General features: G+C 38.0%; 1 protein-coding gene across 1 annotated transcript in view; it reads left to right on the plus strand.

The window, feature by feature from the left end:
• Positions 1 to 19,290, plus strand: part of Eip63F-1 (Ecdysone-induced protein 63F 1) — a 373,190-nt gene that overhangs the window by 65,686 nt on the left and 288,214 nt on the right. The window contains exon 2 of the mRNA XM_081751261.1: positions 3,345 to 3,426. Within this exon, the coding sequence (XP_081607387.1) occupies positions 3,364 to 3,426 (63 nt within the window). The 5' untranslated portion in view covers positions 3,345 to 3,363. The remainder of the gene's footprint in view (positions 1 to 3,344; positions 3,427 to 19,290) is intronic.

Below are 19,290 nucleotides of genomic sequence, written 5' to 3' on the forward strand. Positions count from 1 at the left end.
GAAGGACATTCTATCAGAATACTCTTCATTTGGATATCTCGTGGCCATATATTTTCACTAGTCAGTCATGAGATGAATAATGTGCAGCGATAGCGTGCAGTAGGCCGTACTTTTCTTTTTCTGACGATCTTTAAGGGGAACAATCATCTTTCCTTCGGGTTTAATCACCTCTACCTCACCTACCCTACGGCAAATCTTATGCACTTTTAGCATGAATCAAAGTTTGTTTCAGATGAAATGATTCTCTCTCTCTCTCTCTCTCTCTCTCTCTATATATATATATATATATATATATATATATATATATATATATATATATAATGTAACCAAGAAAGTTCTGTCGCTTTTTCACCTTCGAACATCGGTATGTCACCGAAGACATACCTGCAAGATCAAAAGTAGTCCCCATCAGCATCAACGGCCTTCTGTCAACGTTCTGGAAGGCCATGGATTCCATCGTGGTAGAACTTGGTGGGCCGTGAAGCGAAAAAAAAGTACCAAGTGCATTTTGCACCTCTACTAGGGATTTGAACTGGCGTCCTCTACGGTGATTATCCAGGAATGAAACAGGTAATAATCGAACAGTGCAATGTCCGGGAAGTATGGCGGATGCAATAGTGTTTCCCATCCAAGGCGTAGAATGATGTTCCGGGTCATCATAGTCACGTGAGGCTTAGCGTTGTTCTGTAACAGGAGGACTATTTTGCGATTTAGAACTGTTGGTTCCAGAGTTTTGAGTTCTTCTTGAACACGGCTCAATTGCTGTCAGTACACAGTTGCATTGAATCTCTGACCAACTGGTAGCAGATTCCGATGCACGATGCCGCGAGCATTCCACCAAATACATAGAAGAACCTTCTTCTGGTGCAGTGCTGGTTTCGGCTGTTTGGAACCGGTTCATGAGATGCTAACCAATGATGGTAGCGTCGTGGAGCTTCGTACAGAACTCACTTCTCATCACATGTCAACCCCTGTCCAGAAATAGCTCCTTGCTCAGAAAAGACAGCAAAGAAATACAGGTGTCTGCTCGAGTTGCCTTCTAGCCCGGAGTCAAATCGTGTGGGACCCATCGACCCAACTTGCAGTGCTTCCCAAGTTGATTGAGGTGCTGCCGAATAGTTTCTCCACCCACACTGAATTTTTATAGTCCCAGTTCCTCACATGTCTGGCCACTGTTCGCCTCAATTGCTGTGTGAAGATCTTCATTTTGTACATGTGTTGGTCTTCGGCACGTGGTGTGTCTTCGAGAGTTTCGTCACCGTCCTTAAACTTGTTAAACCACCGCTGCACTCTCCGCGTAATCATGACACCCTCACCAAAGGCCTAGTATATCTTCCGCGCCGCTGCAGCGGCGTTTGAACCCAGTTTGAACTCGTACAGCACACACGCCCTTATGACACTCTGAGGAGGTCCCATGTTCACTCTGTCCTTACTCAAGTTCACGGAATAACTGAAGTGCCACAAGTAGGTAGCATATTGGATATACCCACACCAACAATTGACCTTTGCCTTATCTCCATTCGCATTCTACTCATGGTGTGAGGGCCAATTGAACAATCTATATCATCTCAATCTACAGATCTTTCTTTCACTTTTCCACATAGTCTCCGTTTTTTGCACACATTTTTTCCATCGCTCTGCAAGTTTGAAAATACCCTTGCAATAGAATTCCGTTCCAGCTGCTCGTAGACTCTGACGCACTGCTTGCCGAATAACTTTCAGTGTCTTGTAGCGATGTCCTCGCATCTGTTCCTTCAAAAAACCCGAACGATGGTAGTCGGAGGGTGCCATGTCGGGGCTGTAAGAAGGATGTAGAAGTGTTTGCCATCCAAATCTCCTGATCTGATCTATAGTTTTGCGTGCAGTATGCGAACGCGCATTATCCTGTTGAAGGATGATCTTCTTTAAAGGACACTTATTACGCAAGGCACGACAGAGCTTCAAAAGCGTCTGAATGTATCGGAAAGAATTTATGATCTGTCCAGACTCAAGAAAGTCAACCAGAATGCAACCCTGTGCATACCAGAAGACGCTCCCCATAACTTTTCCTGCCGATTGCACTGTCTTCGCTTTCTTCTTCCGTGGCAAATTCAAATGGTGGCATTCCATACTCTCTCGTTTTGTTTCAGGTTCATAATGATGGAACCAGCTTTCATCACTAGTCACAATACACGTCAAAAAGTCATCACCTTCATGTCGAAATTTCTGAAGAAAGGTTTGCGCAATGGTTAGTCTCTGACCTTTGTGGTCCCCGGTTAATAAGCGTGGGACCCAACGGGCAGAAACCTTCTGATAACCTAAGCTGTGAATCATTTCTTGCACCGCATTATGTCCAACATCAAGTTTTGCAGCAATTTCACTAACAGTGAAACGCCATCTCCCCTAATCAGCTCATCAACTCTTACCTTGTTGCGCTCCGTGGAGGCAGTTCGAGGGCGCCGGCTGCGAGGCTCATCTTCGATACTCGTGTTTCCATCCTTAAAATGTTTCACCCACCTCCTAACACTAATGGCACGCATGCACACATCTTCATAGGCATGCTGCAATCTGCGGTGAATTTCAGAAGCAGATTTGTCCTCTTTAACAAGGAATTCAATCACAGCACCTTACGAAACGAAACATCGCTATCCGCCGTTTTGGAAATCCTGTCTGTGGTCCGTGCTAGCACCAAACAGCGTCAACGTCTGGAAGGAAAGAAAGAAGGGATTGTAGGTTGAGATGATATACTTGGTTTCACTTATAACTAAAGAATACGATAGTGAAAACATGTTGCTCACGATTTTCAGTATGCCCCTCGTATATATTCAATGTAATCCTCCCAACGAATTTTAAAACAACAGTGCACTAATACAATTATTTTATATTTTGTGGAGAGAGACATTTAGTTGTAGACTTACAAGCATGGGACGTTAAAAACAGAGTTGTAATAGCGATATACTGTATAATTTGCAACTAACCTAATGTTATTGAAGGTCACGGTGCGCCACCATACTTGGTGACTGATGACGAAGGATAGATATTCCTTCGTTCATTTTAGACAGATTCCGTTAAGCTAATACAGGAAATGAATTTAAATATTAAAAAAAAAAAAAAGATTATGAAACCACTGAATGTTGGTTTCGTTGAGCAGAAAGAAAGAAAGAAAATGTTTATAGTACAGAGGAACTAATTCAGTAACAACACACCAATGAATTCTACATATGTATGTAAATATGATGCACAATTTAAAAAAGAAACATGATAATTAACAACGAGATGTAAGAATGAACATGGAGACAAGATTTTATTGTTATGTAATGTTTTTGTGCCTAACTCACAACATATCATTGTTTGGCATTTTTCAGAGGCGTCTGGTGTGTCGGGATGTCTCTAAAGAAACATGGCACTGCTAAGCTAGGACGAAGCACATCAGAGGACCACAGTAAGGTAAGTGAATGCTTTATTAGTTCTCCCACCATAGCGGCTCATTGGTTGCGGAATACTCTTAAGTTTACACTGACTGGAAAAATTGCGAAATGATTCTGAAGAATATAAGATATCTCTTTATATAATAAAAAGCAAAGGAAAAAGACCACAGCAGAATGGAAATAATGATGGAAGTGATGAAAATAACCGGATAATGCTTCCTAGAATTAATGAATAATGAAAAATTTGTTTGCTGTATAATTACTGTACTGGACTCGTCTTAGTTCTTATTCCATCCCCCCACGAAGTATAGATGATTCTCGGTTACAAGTTATAACCAGGCGCGGATCTACCATACAATCACAAAGTCACGTGTTGAGTCAATTACTAATAAGAAGAAAAATAATCAAAAAGTTGAAAATTATGGAATTTATCTTGGTATACGAATACAGAACCAACGAACTTAAATTTTAGTTACTTTAATCCAGAATCTGCTCTAATTGCAGTCCGTGAGAGATTAGGCAAAAATGTACAATCATAATGTTGGAAGCGCATTTCTGTCCACGTTTTTTGGCATACCTCGTTTTGACGTCCTCCTTTAGCACAAGCTACAAAAGAATAGACAAGGAGATGTGGATTTACATTCTTTCAGGCGTCTGGCCGAACGTATATTATAATCAATTACAGGGATAAAAGTAGTAGTAGTAGTAGTAGTGAAAGGTGGGGAACGGTGTCCTCCCGCGTTCCCCTCACTTTTACCCCTGATCAATTACTAATGCAGCTCTTAATTTTCTATTCTGTGCATTCCTCAATGTGACTTCAGGAAAACAATAAACCCAACATGTGTGCAAGTATCCTATTCTACGCACTTATGTCATTGAAGGTGGAGGAGGGAACAATTTGTTCCGGTTAGCTTCGCGAGCTAAGATAGACCGATAGCATTTTGATTCCAAAGGTTAGGAGGAAGAAAGAAATATTCTTTGCTTGCGAGACGTCATCGGGGACGTCTTCCCAATGGATTTTCTTAAGATCATTTTTGCTAATGTAACGTCTATACACAATTTGTTACGAAAAAAAGTTAAAGTTTCTAAATGTACTTTATAGTAATTAAATAGAGAGCATTAAGTGTATGAATGGATTAATCTTGAATTAGAAATTAATTTGATTTACCTCTGAAATGTTTCTGTATATCCAAGGCAACCAGCCCGAAACCAACCACAGAGGCTAAGGGAGGGGGCATGAATATATTAGTGGGGCCAAGTCATTAAAAATTCTCTTACAAATATCTAAATTGTGTTTTTTGTATTAATAATAGCATTTTGTATTGAGGTCTGAAGGGGCCACGAAACATTTAGGGGAGCCAGGCCTCTCTAGCCCCCGTCTGGTTGCGGGCCTGAAGGCTACGGAATCCCATAAAAATATGTAACTGTTACACTTGCAATTAAAATATATAATTATAAAATACCAATATGTAGAGAATAGCAAAATAGCCAAGTTTGTCCCCAGGCTGCTGACCCAGAAACAGAAGGAACACCGCGTCGACGTCTGGCAAGAACTCCGTCAGCGTGCCGTGGATGACCCGCCCTTTATGTCAAGGATCTTTACCGGTGACGAAATTTGGGTGTACGGATACGACCCTGAGACAAAGCAAATTCTTCACAGTAGAAGAGCCCATCATCTCCACGACCGAAAAAGGTAAGTCAGGTCCTCAGCTCAAGCAAGTGCATACTCATCGTGTCTTTCAACATTCGCGGCATTGTTCATCATGAGTTCGTCCCCAGGAACCAGACCGTCAATAGCGAGTTCTATTGTCAGGTTTTAAGGTGCCTGAGGGAGGACATTCGGCAAAAGCGACCGGATCTGTGTCTGTGGTGCTCGAAAAACCGGCTGCTCTACGACAATGTACCCATTTTAGCGTGCTCTCCTCAGATGTGGCTTTCTCACCAGAAACAAGATGATCCCACTTCCGCACCCACTCTACTCGCCAGATTTGGTTCCTGCAGACTTCGCCATCTTCCCGAAGCTTAAGATCCAGCTCAAAGGTTGCAGTTTGGACACCACTGCGGTGATACAGCGTGAATCGCAGAAGGAACTTGACACGCTTTGAAAACAAGACTTCAAGGACACATTCCAGCAGTGGCAGAAAAGTTGGAATAAAACTTCTTCAAGTTTGGTATTCTTATAGATTTTTGATCGAGGCGTTATCTAAGTAAATCACCAAAAATTAAAATTTGCAACTTTAGTGTGGTTTTATGGGGGAACTAAAAAAATCTTCCTTATGTTATTTAAATAGGACGCCTTCTATACCTCATAATCATTAGGCACTTCCGATAGGACTACAATGATAAAATTTGAGGCGCTGTATTGCTGTACAAGGTGATTATTTTGAAGGATGATAGTGTGCAAACGTAGATAAGTAAAATACTTTCTTGTAAACAGAACTAATCTAGAAACTTTTTGATACCACCTCGTATATATATATATATATATATATATATATATATATATATATATATATATATATATATATATATATATATATATATACTGTATAAGTAAATGTTATTTGTATAAAGTGTGACAATTTCGTGTTAATTGTAGTACTTAAAAGGCGTTTTCGTTAAGTGCCCAAATTAGTGTATTTAGCAAGTGATGTATTCTGGTTCTTGTTAAAGCTACTGACTGTAAACATTTAGGTCTGTATGTATGTACTGCATGTAACGTAATGTTTGATTCAAGTGTACACCCAGAATTTTTTTGTTGGAAGGGGTCCGAGCTTTGGTGCGAGTCCAATACTACAAGCCACTACGCCTGTCACACCATTACAGGGTGTTGGGCAATGGTGTGACAAAAACAAACTTTCCCCTAATAGCATGTTGGTTTGCAGCAAGTCTTTCACTATATTTGATTTTAACATGCTAGACTTTCCGTGCACTGTACACCTGCTGCAGGTTTTTCGAAAGAGTTACTCGCAAATGTCGTAATTTGGTTTTCACTTACTAGATTTTACTTGCCTCGGAGACTTGCTGCAACTTTGTAGCAAGTGTGTCACTTCTAATTTCTACCAACAGGTGGCACAAAAGTCTAATCTTAGAAATCTCTCCGCCAGGTCGCCATTTGTAGTAGGTGCGAAGTGTGTGAATCATTAAAACAAGTGGATAATTAAGACAATTACGTAAGATTCCAGTATGTAGAGATAATTTATATGTTAAACGTGTAATGTTCGACAAAGTTGTTGAGAAAAATATACTGTGTGTATGTTTGTATACAGTATGTATACAGTATACGGTAAATTCAGCAAATGTACCCGCAGAAGACTTACTACACTCATTTGCTGAAAACCTGATGTAGACTTGCAATGTAAGTATATACTCGCAAAAGACTTACTACAAACTTGCTGGAAACTTGCAGTGCAAATGGTATCGTTGCACAGACTTGCTTTCAACCTACACAAACTTGCTGCCTACTTGCTGTGTACTTGCAGTGCAAGTGGAAACTTGCAGTAGGCTTGATGTGCAAGTAAATCCGTTCCAGAAACTTGCTTTGCAAACTCACCATACACTTGCAATGTAGGCGTGCTGCAAGTTCGAAGAGCGTCAACTAGGAAGTTTGCATTAAACTTGCATCAAACTTCCAGACTTGCATCACAAGTCTGCTGCAAGTTTGTCAGACTTGAATTGCAAATCTGCTGCAAGTTTTTTGCAAGCCATTTTTGCTATCCGGGTCATTGAATGTCTCTAAATGCAAGTCTTTATCGTTCTCAAGGAAAGAAACTCCCATCAATTATCCGTATATAATTAATGGCATATCTCTGTGTAAACCAAATTCAGTTAAAGATTTAGGAGTAATTTTGTATTCAAAATTGACCTTCTCTCAGCACATCGATGCAATCTCTAACGCTGCATTCAGAAACCTGGGTTTTATCTTCTAGAATGGGTAAAGAGTTTAGAAACGAGTCAACATTCATTAAACTTTATAATTTGTACGTAAAGTCCCGATTAGGATATGCGCGCGTTATTTGGACACCGAATGTAAATAAATACTTACAAGTAATAGAAAACATACAATTTAAATTTCTAAAAAAGCTTACATACAAGAAAACAGCTTTCTATCCCACACAGATTCCCTACGTGGACTTAGTAAGGAGTTTGAATTTCCTAACGTTGACGAATCGACGAAAGATGTTTGATTTACTATTTTTATATAAAGTATTAAATAATAAAATTGACTGTCCAGAGCTACTCTCGAAAATATATCTGAGCGTTCCAACAGGCAGAGCAAGACCAGGGAATACTGGTATATTTTTCTGTGAACGGGCACGAACAAATATTCTCAGTAAATCTCCGCTGTGGAGAATGTGTGACTCCTACAATGAATTAAGTTATAAAACTGATGTATTAGATATATTCAGTATGCCAGAACATGTATTTAGAAACAGGATTATTACCGAGTACCTGACACTCGAAGTGAATTGATTAATTGTACGAGTAAATGTATATATGTCTATGTATGTATTATACGACACTATAATTAGACATTAAGCCTGTTGTGTTGTTTTCTAAATAAATAAATAAATAACTATTGAATGGGTATTACTCTGCAGAGAAAAAGACGATAAGTAATTATAAAATATTTCCACCTATATTTTTAGTTAAAAAAATTATGGGCCTAGATTATTTCTATAGCAGAAAGAGTATAGATGAAGTGTAAGATCAAATTCTCATGCTACATCAATCATTCCCTAGTTAAACAAGTATAGTGTTATTGAGAAAGTGTACAAAGTGTATGTTGACTTAGGAAGTTTGTGGAGGTCCGGACCCAGGGAACCGCCCTGTGGGTGCGTCCCTGATTTGATTACATCCCTTTACTTGTTTCATAATACAGTGAACCTCTCAATAGCGGACACCAATGGGACATGAAGTTTTGTCCGTTACTAAGAGGTGTCCATTATAGAGAGGTTACAGAAGTTTAATTTCTCATAACGGTAATTGTATGCTGTAATATATAGTAAATACATTTTGTATTAGCGTAAATATGTAAAATTCAATATGAAAATACTCTTATTTAGTACAGATTTGAATTACTGGGAGGGATGAAGGAAAAATTCATTTATGTTAAATCATATTATTGCTGGGCAATGTTTAACGAAAAAGGCATGCTTTTTCCTCTACAAACCCAGACAGCAATTTAAACTTGCTGCAAGTTGCCACAAACTTGCTGTTGCAAGGTAAATTAGCTTGCCGCAAGCTATACTATACAAGCCAATTAGCTTGCTTTAAGCTTGTGGCAAGCTAGTTAGTTACATCTGGGCAAGGCTTGGGGCAAGCTTGTCTTCACAAGTTAAACACAAGTCAAATTATCTCAAACGCAAGCCAATTTAAGCGTATTCTCATCAATGGCAAGCTTTATTAAGCTTATTGCAAGCGAAACACAATCCAAAGAAGTTATATGGAATCTTGCACTAAGCGAATTTAGATAAAACAGTATGAAATCAGTATAATTTAACCGTCTGACTAAATCTATGCTACAATATATTACCCCTCACCTCCCCAATTATTGGATCATATGCACAACCATGAAAACACCCAAGTCTCCCATCCGCTTCTGCAACACATCAAAATAAGCATAATTGTTACGGTTTAGTTGTGACACGCAACGCGCCGTTGCTTCTTACAAATATCTAACATGTTGCTATATTAGTGGCGAGTACTTGAAATTTCTACCTTTTTATATAAAAACGCAGAGAAATGTTTATACTTTAAACACAGCGTTCAGATAAAGTTTATAGTAAACTGTAAGTTAAACTTGAAGTTTATATTAAAATATCTGCAGCAGTTCTGTATTCTTTCGCGAAATAAGTAGGCTCAAATCTGCTGCCATCTATGTTCACATTTATGCTTTATACGTAAATACTACCATTCGTTATGCCTCATAGTTACCGAAATACGAGGAAATAAAGAGCGATATTATAGGTATGGGACTAGAGTACTAGAGTACTAGACGGAACAATTAAAAAAAATAATTAAGTTTGTCCTTTATTCAAGCTGAATGCTAACAAGACACTAACAACGCAAACACTACCTTATCGCCGAAAGTAAGGAGGTCAGCGTCACGTGGATTTTGAGAACAACTGAAAATCGAACGCGCGCTGGCTTTTTACTTCAATCTAAAGAAAAGCGTCTCGCAAGCGAAGCGTGGGTTGCCCGCACTACGGCTTGCGCTAAGCAGAAATAAGCTTTTGTGTTTAAGCCAAAGCGAAATAAAATCAAATAAAAGCGGCAGGCAAGCTTGCGGCAAGCAAACATGCTGTCTGGGAAGGTAATAAAACTCATTAGCAAGTGTCCTCTAAAAATCCTCAGTACGATTGCAGAAAAAACATGTGTGTGTGTGTTTGTGTACTGGCAGAATCTTCGTTGACAGAATGGATGAAAAGGCAAGCTATTGGGGGTGCATATATTTATTGACCCAGGCCCAATCACTAAGAATATCCTTTTAGAGAAAATGAAAAAGGAAGCCGGGAAAACTCCAACCCACACTTGTTCCAGTATCATGAGTAAAAGAAAAATGTTTCTTTTCCGAAAAAGTAAGAGAGGAAACATTGCTCGTTGAAAATGTTATTGTAAAACAAACAATGTTTTTGTTATCTATGAAACTGTCGGTAAAGATGCAAGGTCCAGACGAAAAATATTAAATTTGTTAGGGAATCGAAGATCTTTCGCATAGAATTCCTAGCCTTACGACTAACCCTGCATGAGTGTTATTGCTTATTCAAAATTTTCTAGGATTTCCGCCAGAAAGCAGTTTATTGCGGGGAAAAAAATGCAAGTTCAGCTGTTCTGTTTGGTGGTTCACTCATGAGAGATACACTGTAATATATCGAGATGGAGAAAAGACTGTAATATATCGCAGAACCGAGAACAATTAATGTTCGTTATGAAGAGGTTATTGAAACGTTTGGGGAAAAGAGGACTGTCCGCGTCCGTATCTGAGAGTGTCCGTAAAAGGGAGGGTTTTGTTCCGTAAGAGAACATATATTTTTGCCGGGACAAAAAAATCTGTCCGTAATATAGAGGTGTCCGTTATTGAGAGGTGTCCGTTAAGGGAGGTTTCACTGTATCTTCAATTTAGATAAACAATAGAGAGACCTATTTAGTTCCCTAATTTAAATATCTATTTTTCGGGGGGAAGGGAGAATTCCATCACTTCTTTGTGGTCTAAAAATCAGCCATTGACCAGGAGTGTATGACATAATACCAGGTATCTTGGATAGAGAAATTGTCCGTTTCCCTCCATCATCCTCTTCAATGAGATTTTCAGCAAATTTACCAGAAGTTAAACTAAAAAGCGAAATAAAGCTTTGGGTTACGAAGAGCTTTATAAAGCTAAAAATTAACATAATGAAAAATTCAAAAGATACCCTTCCTTTATTAATAAAACTTTAAAGATAACATACTTTGAAGATTAGCCATTTTGTAAACTTTTAATGTTTGCATCATGAAGCATGTTTATAGCTAAGGAACTATATAGACTATGCCCATGCGATAACAAGAACAGCCTGTTTTGATGGCTCCGAGTAAGTTAACTTCGGTGGTAGTTCTTAAACTTTATAATGGAAGTGGAATTTCTTTATTGCAGAGGAAAAGTCACGCTCTTCTCTTGAAAGAGAAGGGCTGTTATCGACATCTGTACATTTAGGTTTGGCAACATAAAGTAATCTAAAGACGCCATTGCCAAAGTCAGCAAAGAACTCTGGCTAAACAATATTTTTAAAAAAAGAAAAAGAAAAAAATAACAGTGTTTCCAACTATGAAGACATAGTTATTTCAGAATGTTTTTTCTGGTTTTGCTCCAATGACACGTTGACATTGTAACATTATGAAAATAAGCAGTGATATGAAACATAAAATGATTTAAAACACACGCTACAGTTCGAAATGTTTCTGGTTCACAAATTTGGTTTAATATAAGAGCGTATTTTGGGATGATTCAATGTCATGGAGTAATCGGATTAATAAGCAATACCCAACTCTGGACTAGGAAGTTAGAAATAAATACATATAAATATCCGATGCTTATTAATTAGTCTCATTACTCAATTAAACCGGAGCCATCTGGTGGGGCCGCAGTAGCTCAATGGTAGAACTCACCTCTGTTGCGTAGGGTTCCTGGTTTGATCCCAATTCGCGCCAAGGGGCTTTTTGATGGACAAACACTGTGTGCGTGAGATTTCTTGGGATTCTTCCGTTTCCTTCCAGTTTCTTCATTCTACCTATTCGTTCATTATCATCATCACTGTCTCATTTAGCCTACAAAGTATAAAATTGGAGATTTTTTTCTGAGGCATCTCGCCTGCCATAGCCGTTTGTAGATTCTTGTGCCAGTATTTTAGTTTTCTAGGGGTAGGATAGTTATTTTTGCTCCGAATGGTTCACACGTGGGTTCGATTTTTGTCCAGGATAAAGAAATTTCGGGGGATGTTCACAAGAGTGCCCTATCAAACTAACAAGAAGAAACATACGACATTACACATATAAATAGATAATAAATAAATATATATTTTATTTAAAATAAATATTTTAAAAAAATATACTTAAGTTTTGCATAAATTACTATGGTTGTCCGCGAGACGAGACGAAACAGAATTTTTGTGACGAGATAGAGCTCTTCCAATAGTAACAAATACACTTCCCGAAACGAAACATAACTTTCACGATTTCTTTTTGAGAAGAGAACCTAAACTCTTCGTTCGTGAAGAACTTTATCCATCACAATTTGGAAACTGACCGCCAGCGCCTAGTACCTAACCGTAAATTAACTTCGAAACTAAACACGATGCATTTAGCATAAATGTCCAGTAAACATTATACTACAACTTACTATATTCTCATATATCAAGATGTCGATAGCTTTAGAAAGAACTAATGGTCATGCCATCAGTAAAAAGTGGCCACGTGTGGATAAATTTCTAATAAATTACTTATATATATATATATATATATATATATATATATATATATATATATATATATATATATATATATATATATATATATATACAGGGTTTGTCCGGAAAGTAATAGGACTGAGTCGATTTTAAAAAATCTATTGAGCCAATCGTTATAATTCTTTAAAAACTTTCAAAATAGGCTCCTTCTGTGTCGATGCAGCGCTGCCAGCGCGATTTCCAAGCATTGAAGGCGTCACGGAAGTCATTCTCCGGAATAGCCTTGAGAGCCGCGGTGCAAGCTGCTTGGATCCCTTCTCTCGTCTCAAAATGCTTGCCTTTCATCAGGCGTTTCAGGCGAGGAAACAAAAAGAAGTCCGTGGGGGCACATCTGGGCTGTAGGGCGGCTGCGGAAGCGTTGGGATGCCGGCCTTGGTCAGGTAGCTGTTCACAAGAAAGGCGGTGTGAGCCGGGGCGTTGTCGTGGTGCAGCTTCCAGTCGGCTCCGATGTCTGGTCGGACCCGATTGACCCTTCGTTTGAGTCTCTTGAGCACTTCCACGTAAAACTTGGCGTTGACGGTTTGTCCAGGAGGAACAAATTCATGGTGGACGATGCCTTTGATGTCAAAAAAGACAATGAGCATCGTTCTCACTTTGGATTTGCCCATTCTTCCCTTTTTGGGCGAGGAGACGCCGGCGTGTGCCACTCGGAAGATTGCCTCTTTGTCTCGGGATCATACTCAAAGATCCATGATTCGTCACCTGTGATTACGTTATTCAAAAATTGGGGGTCACTTTCACACATGTTCAAATTTTCTTGGCACAATTCCACTCGCCGCAATTTCTGGTCGTCAGTGAGCACTTTTGGGACAATTTTCGCGCACACCTTGCGCATGTTCAAATGCTCCGTCACAATTTCATGAACCACAGTTTTTGGTAAATTTAACATCTGGGCAATTAAACGAATACTTAGTCGATGGTTTGAGTTCACAACTTCGCGCACACGAGTCACATTGTCGGTGTTTGTCGAAGTCGAAGGTCTTCCAGCACGGTCTTCATCGGCAACCTCTTCCCGGCCCTCCGAAAAGGCCTTGTGCCACCGAAACACACCACTTCTTGCTAAAGCATCATCTGGGTAAGCCTGCTTGATCATATCAAACGTCTCTGTCGCAGATTTACCGAGTTTAACACAGAATTTAATCGCGTACCTCTGCTCTAATGAACGCTGCATTTTCGGTTTGCACCACTCACAGAAACACGTCGCGCGAAAAAGCCTGTCCTGACTCTCCGTGTGCCTGTCCTGACGCTCCGTGTGTCCATAAGGTCACAAGAAAAAACTACCTCAAAGTTGGAATATTTGCATTTATTAATATATCAAATTTGAGATCACCTTTCTATTGCGCATATGCTTTAAAATAGTTTCATTAGATTCAGTTCTCAAATTAGTATAAACAACGGAATTAGAAGTTTATCAAAGTGTGGGCACTTTTTACGAACGTCAGTTTTTTTTTAAATCCAGGTTTTTCGCAAATTAAGTAGGCCTAAAGTTTCTTAGGTGTCTACTTTTTTTCCTTTTCCTTACTTTCAAGGATTGTGTCACATAAATAGAACTAGCCTTTGACCAGCTAGGCTACAAACAAACATACCAAATATCATTATTGTAGTCCCATCAGAAGTGGCTAAGAATTATGGGGTGTAGAAAGTTTCCCACTTAAATAAACATGAGGAAGATTTTCCAGTTCCCCATAAAATCCCACTAAAGTTGAATATTTTTATATTTGGTGATTTACTTAGATAACGCTGTCAAAAACCTACAAGCACATCAAACCTGAAGTTTATATTTCAATTCCAATTGTCTAAAACATGAGATTTAGTGTCCAAATGAACGCTCAATTACATACCATGGGGAATTTTCCTTCTCTCCCTTAGACCTCCCTAGAAACTAAAAATATTCACTTTTCTCAATTTTTCTGTGGTTAGTTCCGGGAAGCTATAAACATGCAACATTTCATCGTTGTAGTCCTACCGGAAGTGTCTAATAATTAAGGGGTTTAGAGGATGTACTAGCGAAGATTTTTCAGTTCCCCACAAAATCCTACTAAAGTTGAAACTTTAATTTTTTTTGTTATTAACTTAGATAAGGGTATCAAAAACCTACAAGTATAACAAATTTTAAGTTTTGTTCCAATTCTCATTACCTAAAACTTGAGATTCAATGTTCAAAAACTATCTATTTATATAACATGGAGAATTATTTAAACAAACTTTTTACCTCATGAATATTGTACTTCGTTTTCATTTAGTAAGTAATAATCTATTACATTATACTCTTTTCTTTATAAATGGGACAAAGTATCAATTACTGGGCACTAATATATGCGGTGATAATTTACATAGTTTTGATTGAAATGACTGAGAATTAATTAATGTGTATTCATGGCGAACAAACTGACACCAATGAAATTTATTTCAGTGCACTGTTCTTTTGTTCCGTCTTGCTCGGCTGTGTTGCCATATTAACTGCCCCTTTGTTTATATGATTTTATTTTCAAATGCCTTCTCTGTAGCCTGCTTACAAGGGACATCACCCAATTGTCCGGCTCCGATTTCAATGAAATTTTTATTGCTGATAGAGGACATGTATTCGTTACTTGTGATGACAGAAATTTTTGCCATGGTGCATGTTTTCTATTTTTTAATAATTTTTAAAAGTTGTGGTGTGATTAATAGAGATTACTGCAGAAGTCCCTTACTACCCTTTGCAAACGGAGTGTTAATGAAAGAACAACCATCTAGATGCGTATAGGGCATAGGGAGAAGTCGTATGGTACATATGACCTTGACGGCAGCCATCTTGAAATCCGCCATTTTGAAATAAGGTCAAGTTTTTTAAATGGGAATAGGGTAATATTATACATAATTTCGGGCTAGAATTTAATCAGGAAGACAATGGTGAAGTTAATTTTAAGATTCGCCTATTTGGGGAAAAGTTACAGGCATATTAATTGTTTATACTTACAATGTGCGTAAGTCCCTTACCTCCGCTTCTAACCCGCGTATTAATGATAATAAGTGGATAAAGGTTTCGGTAATACATATTATGGCTAGAGGGAAGTGATACGATAAGGGTATCATTGACGGCAGCCATCTTGAAATCCGTCATTTTGAATTAAAGTGAAGTTTTGAAAAATGAAAACAATAGCATGTGGCACCTAATTTCAATAGTAAATTTTCCCCAAAACCCAATGGTATGTCTATTTTTGTTCTATAGTTAACTAGTATGAATTTATGACTCTTCTAATGTGCCCGAAACGTCCATTATTCGATCCTTCAAATTGGCAACACTCCTAATTTTCACGGCATGTTTCAAGATTCCAATTGGCTCTTTGCAATTGTTGCCATGGCTCATGTTTTCTAAATTTATAATATTTTTTTAAGAGTTGCGATTTGTCAGTTCATGAATAGTGTTGGGATAAGCATCCAGCAATCTTTCTGAATTTTGAAGACTTACCATGTAATTATTAATTTCCTAGGCAATGTAATTATTTATTTCCTATACCTGCCCTTCAAAAACTCGTTTGCTGACATGAATCATCACACAACGAAAGAACTCCAACTTTGCATTCAGGTAATACCGAAGTCGTAGCTTGTAATGGATAGTAGATGAGACGAGAAATCAAATGAAAATTCACTTCAAAAAAGAAAACGAAATATGATTGTTGTGTAAATCAATGGTCTTTTGCTTTGTTTTATATTTATTTGTTTATTGTATATTCATTTATTTTCTATGGCAATATTTTAGCTAGTCAGACAAAAAAAGTCATTCGTTTCGTAGCGATTGTTGTCCATGGTTCATGTTTGTAAGATTTATAATCAGTATTGATCGGGGACTCGATTAAGTTACACCTCTTTATAAACAAATTACCTGTTTTCATATTTTGTTCATGGTACAAACAGTGTGTTGGGAACAGTCATATTATATCTCTTTGATATTTTCTATCATTGCTGCTGTTCCTTTAAAGTTGTAAAGTTGTATTTATTTAAAAAATACTGTTTATCGTTTGCCCAACATGTAGGCTACATTTCATGATAATTTTGAGTTCGTGTAACACCGATTTGTTGTAATTTTATTTGTATTTCTTTACGTCACATATGTCGATAGGTTCCTCATGTACTCTGGGTTAAAATAAATGATTACACTGCCTAGGAAATTAATAATTACATGGCAAGTCTTCAAAATTCAGAAAGATTGCTGGATGCTTATCCCAACACTATTCATCAACTGACAAATCGCAACTCTTAAAAAAATGTTATAAATTTAGAAAATATGAGCCATGGAAACAATTGCAAAGTGCTAATTGGAATCTTAAAACATACGGTGAAAATTAGGAGTGTTGCCAATTTGAAGGATCGAATAATGGGCGTTTCGTGCACATTAGAAGAGTCATAAATTCATACTAGTTAACTATAGAACAAAAATAGACATACCATTGGGTTTTGGGGAAAATTTACTATTGAAATTAGGTGCCACATGCTATTGTTTTCATTTTTCAAAACTTCACTTTAATTCAAAATGACGGATTTCAAGATGGCTGCCGTCAATGATACCCTTATCGTATCACTTCCCTCTAGCCATAATATGTATTACCGAAACCTTTATCCACTTATTATCATTAATACGCGGGTTAGAAGCGGAGGTAAGGGACTTACGCACATTGTAAGTATAAACAATTAATATGCCTGTAACTTTTCCCCAAATAGGCGAATCTTAAAATTAACTTCACCATTGTCTTCCTGATTAAATTCTAGCCCGAAATTATGTATAATATTACCCTATTCCCATTTAAAAAACTTGACCTTATTTCAAAATGGCGGATTTCAAGATGGCTGCCGTCAAGATCATATGTACCATACGACTTCTCCCTATGCCCTATACGCATCTAGATGGTTGTTCTTTCATTAACACTCCGTTTACGAAGGGTAGTAAGAGACTTCTACAGTAATCTCTATTAACCACATCACAACTTTTAAAAAATATTAAAAAATAGAAAACATGCATCATGGCAAAAATTTCTATCATCACAAGTAATGAATACATGTTCTCTATCAGCAATAAAAATTTCATTGAAATCGGAGCCGGACAATTGGGTGATGTCCCTTGTTAGGTTAATTTACACCAATGTACGAATCAAGTGATCCATGCACATCACCAACGGCAAATATAGGGTAGGTCACCTGTTGCGATACATACGACCCGGTACGTTAGTTATTATGACAATGTCAATTTCGGTATTGATTTAAGAAAAGAGCTATTGAATTACCAAATAGGAAGCTTTAACTTAACGATTTATAATTATGGCTTGTAGGCTAAACAAGACGAATGGTTAAAAGGAAGGGCATGCTTGTTCGTGGAATGAGAGTGTGGGAGGAAACGGGAGAACAACTGAGAAAACATAGGCATAGGATGTTATCCGCCACAAATTCACAGTAGCTGAGATCAAATTAAGAGCCCTTCGTACTGGAGGTGAAAGCGGTAACCAGTGAGCCACTATATATCGAATTAAGAAACAAAGAATGCAGATCTAGAAAGAGGGTAACAAATGGCGTTGGGCACTCATAACACGTTAAATGTGCATCTTTTAGACAAGCAAAGTCTTACGTACGTACGTGGGCTGTACCGCCAGGAAGATAATTGCTATTTTATATTCAACTACAATAGATTTATCAGCAACTTTAATCATTTCTTCTAATGTAAGAAATAGAAAGCATTTCACACAATGCATGTCTTATCCCACGTCGTAACATAGTGCATTACATTATTAGTTATTAGCGTGGGCGAACTTTACAGCAGGAGCAGCATTAAGTCAAATCCAACAGAAAACGAAGGATTTTTCTTCATGTGTGTGTGTCTGTGAATTTAGGGAATTTTGAAGCGATTCATTGTTACAAATCTGGGTTGGAAATCCTCTTCTCTGTTGGCTGCTTGATGCTTATCCCGTTCCAGTGAAGACAATGCGTTGTTCCATTCCCGCGGGGGAAATTGGAATTGTGCTTGACAGGGCGAAAGCCATTTACAGGCAAATGAGATGCGAATTCCTTTTGGGCAGCCTCTAACGATCTTCAGTGAGAAATGTGACGTTTGATAAAGTCTCGTAGAGACAGCTTTCATTGTCTTTAGGTATTAGCAGTGAAGACACGAATCCGTCGTTGTACGTAGCCATGTACTAGTTAATAGTATTGGTTTTGGAGAACGTCATTTGTAGTTTACGAGCACAAAGACAGTGGTCACTCTGGATTGAGAATGATGATTACAGTACACAACAAAGTGTAATAAACTGCCACCTAATCCTATAGATCAGGAAGATCTTAGAATGATTTCATTAAACTTTCAGTTGCAGAGCTTACAAAGTGTTTTGCGATTTTTCAAGTGCGGAACACAGAACAAACACTAAAGTGTGATCTACGAATAACTAATTGACAGTCCCCAGCAGAAATGGATTCATGAGAGACGTCCTGAGCCTTACTCTTTCTCATATTAGTAAATTATAGTAAGGACGAGTCGGGCAAGATCTAATTTTGAAAGCAAGGGTGTGTATAGACGTGGCCGAGACTTAATTTTGAGGACCAGGGCGAGTGAAAGCAAGAGAGATAATATATTTTGAGTACGAAAGCGGGTGAGACCGAGAGCAATTAAACATTTTGAGGGTAAGAGCAAGCAAGAGTGAGGACCACAATGTATTTTGTGAGTGAGATCAAGTGAGGGCGAGAAAACATTTTGAGGGCGTGGGCAAGTGAGAATTAGGAACAATGCCAACCTCTGGTCCACGGCATGCTGTAAAGTGATCTCCGGGTGGGCAAAAAATAAATAAATAAAAATAAAATTAAAACTTTCTAAACATTTAATAAATAGTTGCCGGAAATTTTATTTTACAATATAGTAC

The sequence above is a fragment of the Thermobia domestica genome, chromosome 3 (assembly GCF_964235325.1).
Source record: "Thermobia domestica chromosome 3, izTheDome1.hap1.1, whole genome shotgun sequence".
Lineage (NCBI taxonomy): Eukaryota > Metazoa > Arthropoda > Insecta > Zygentoma > Lepismatidae > Thermobia > Thermobia domestica.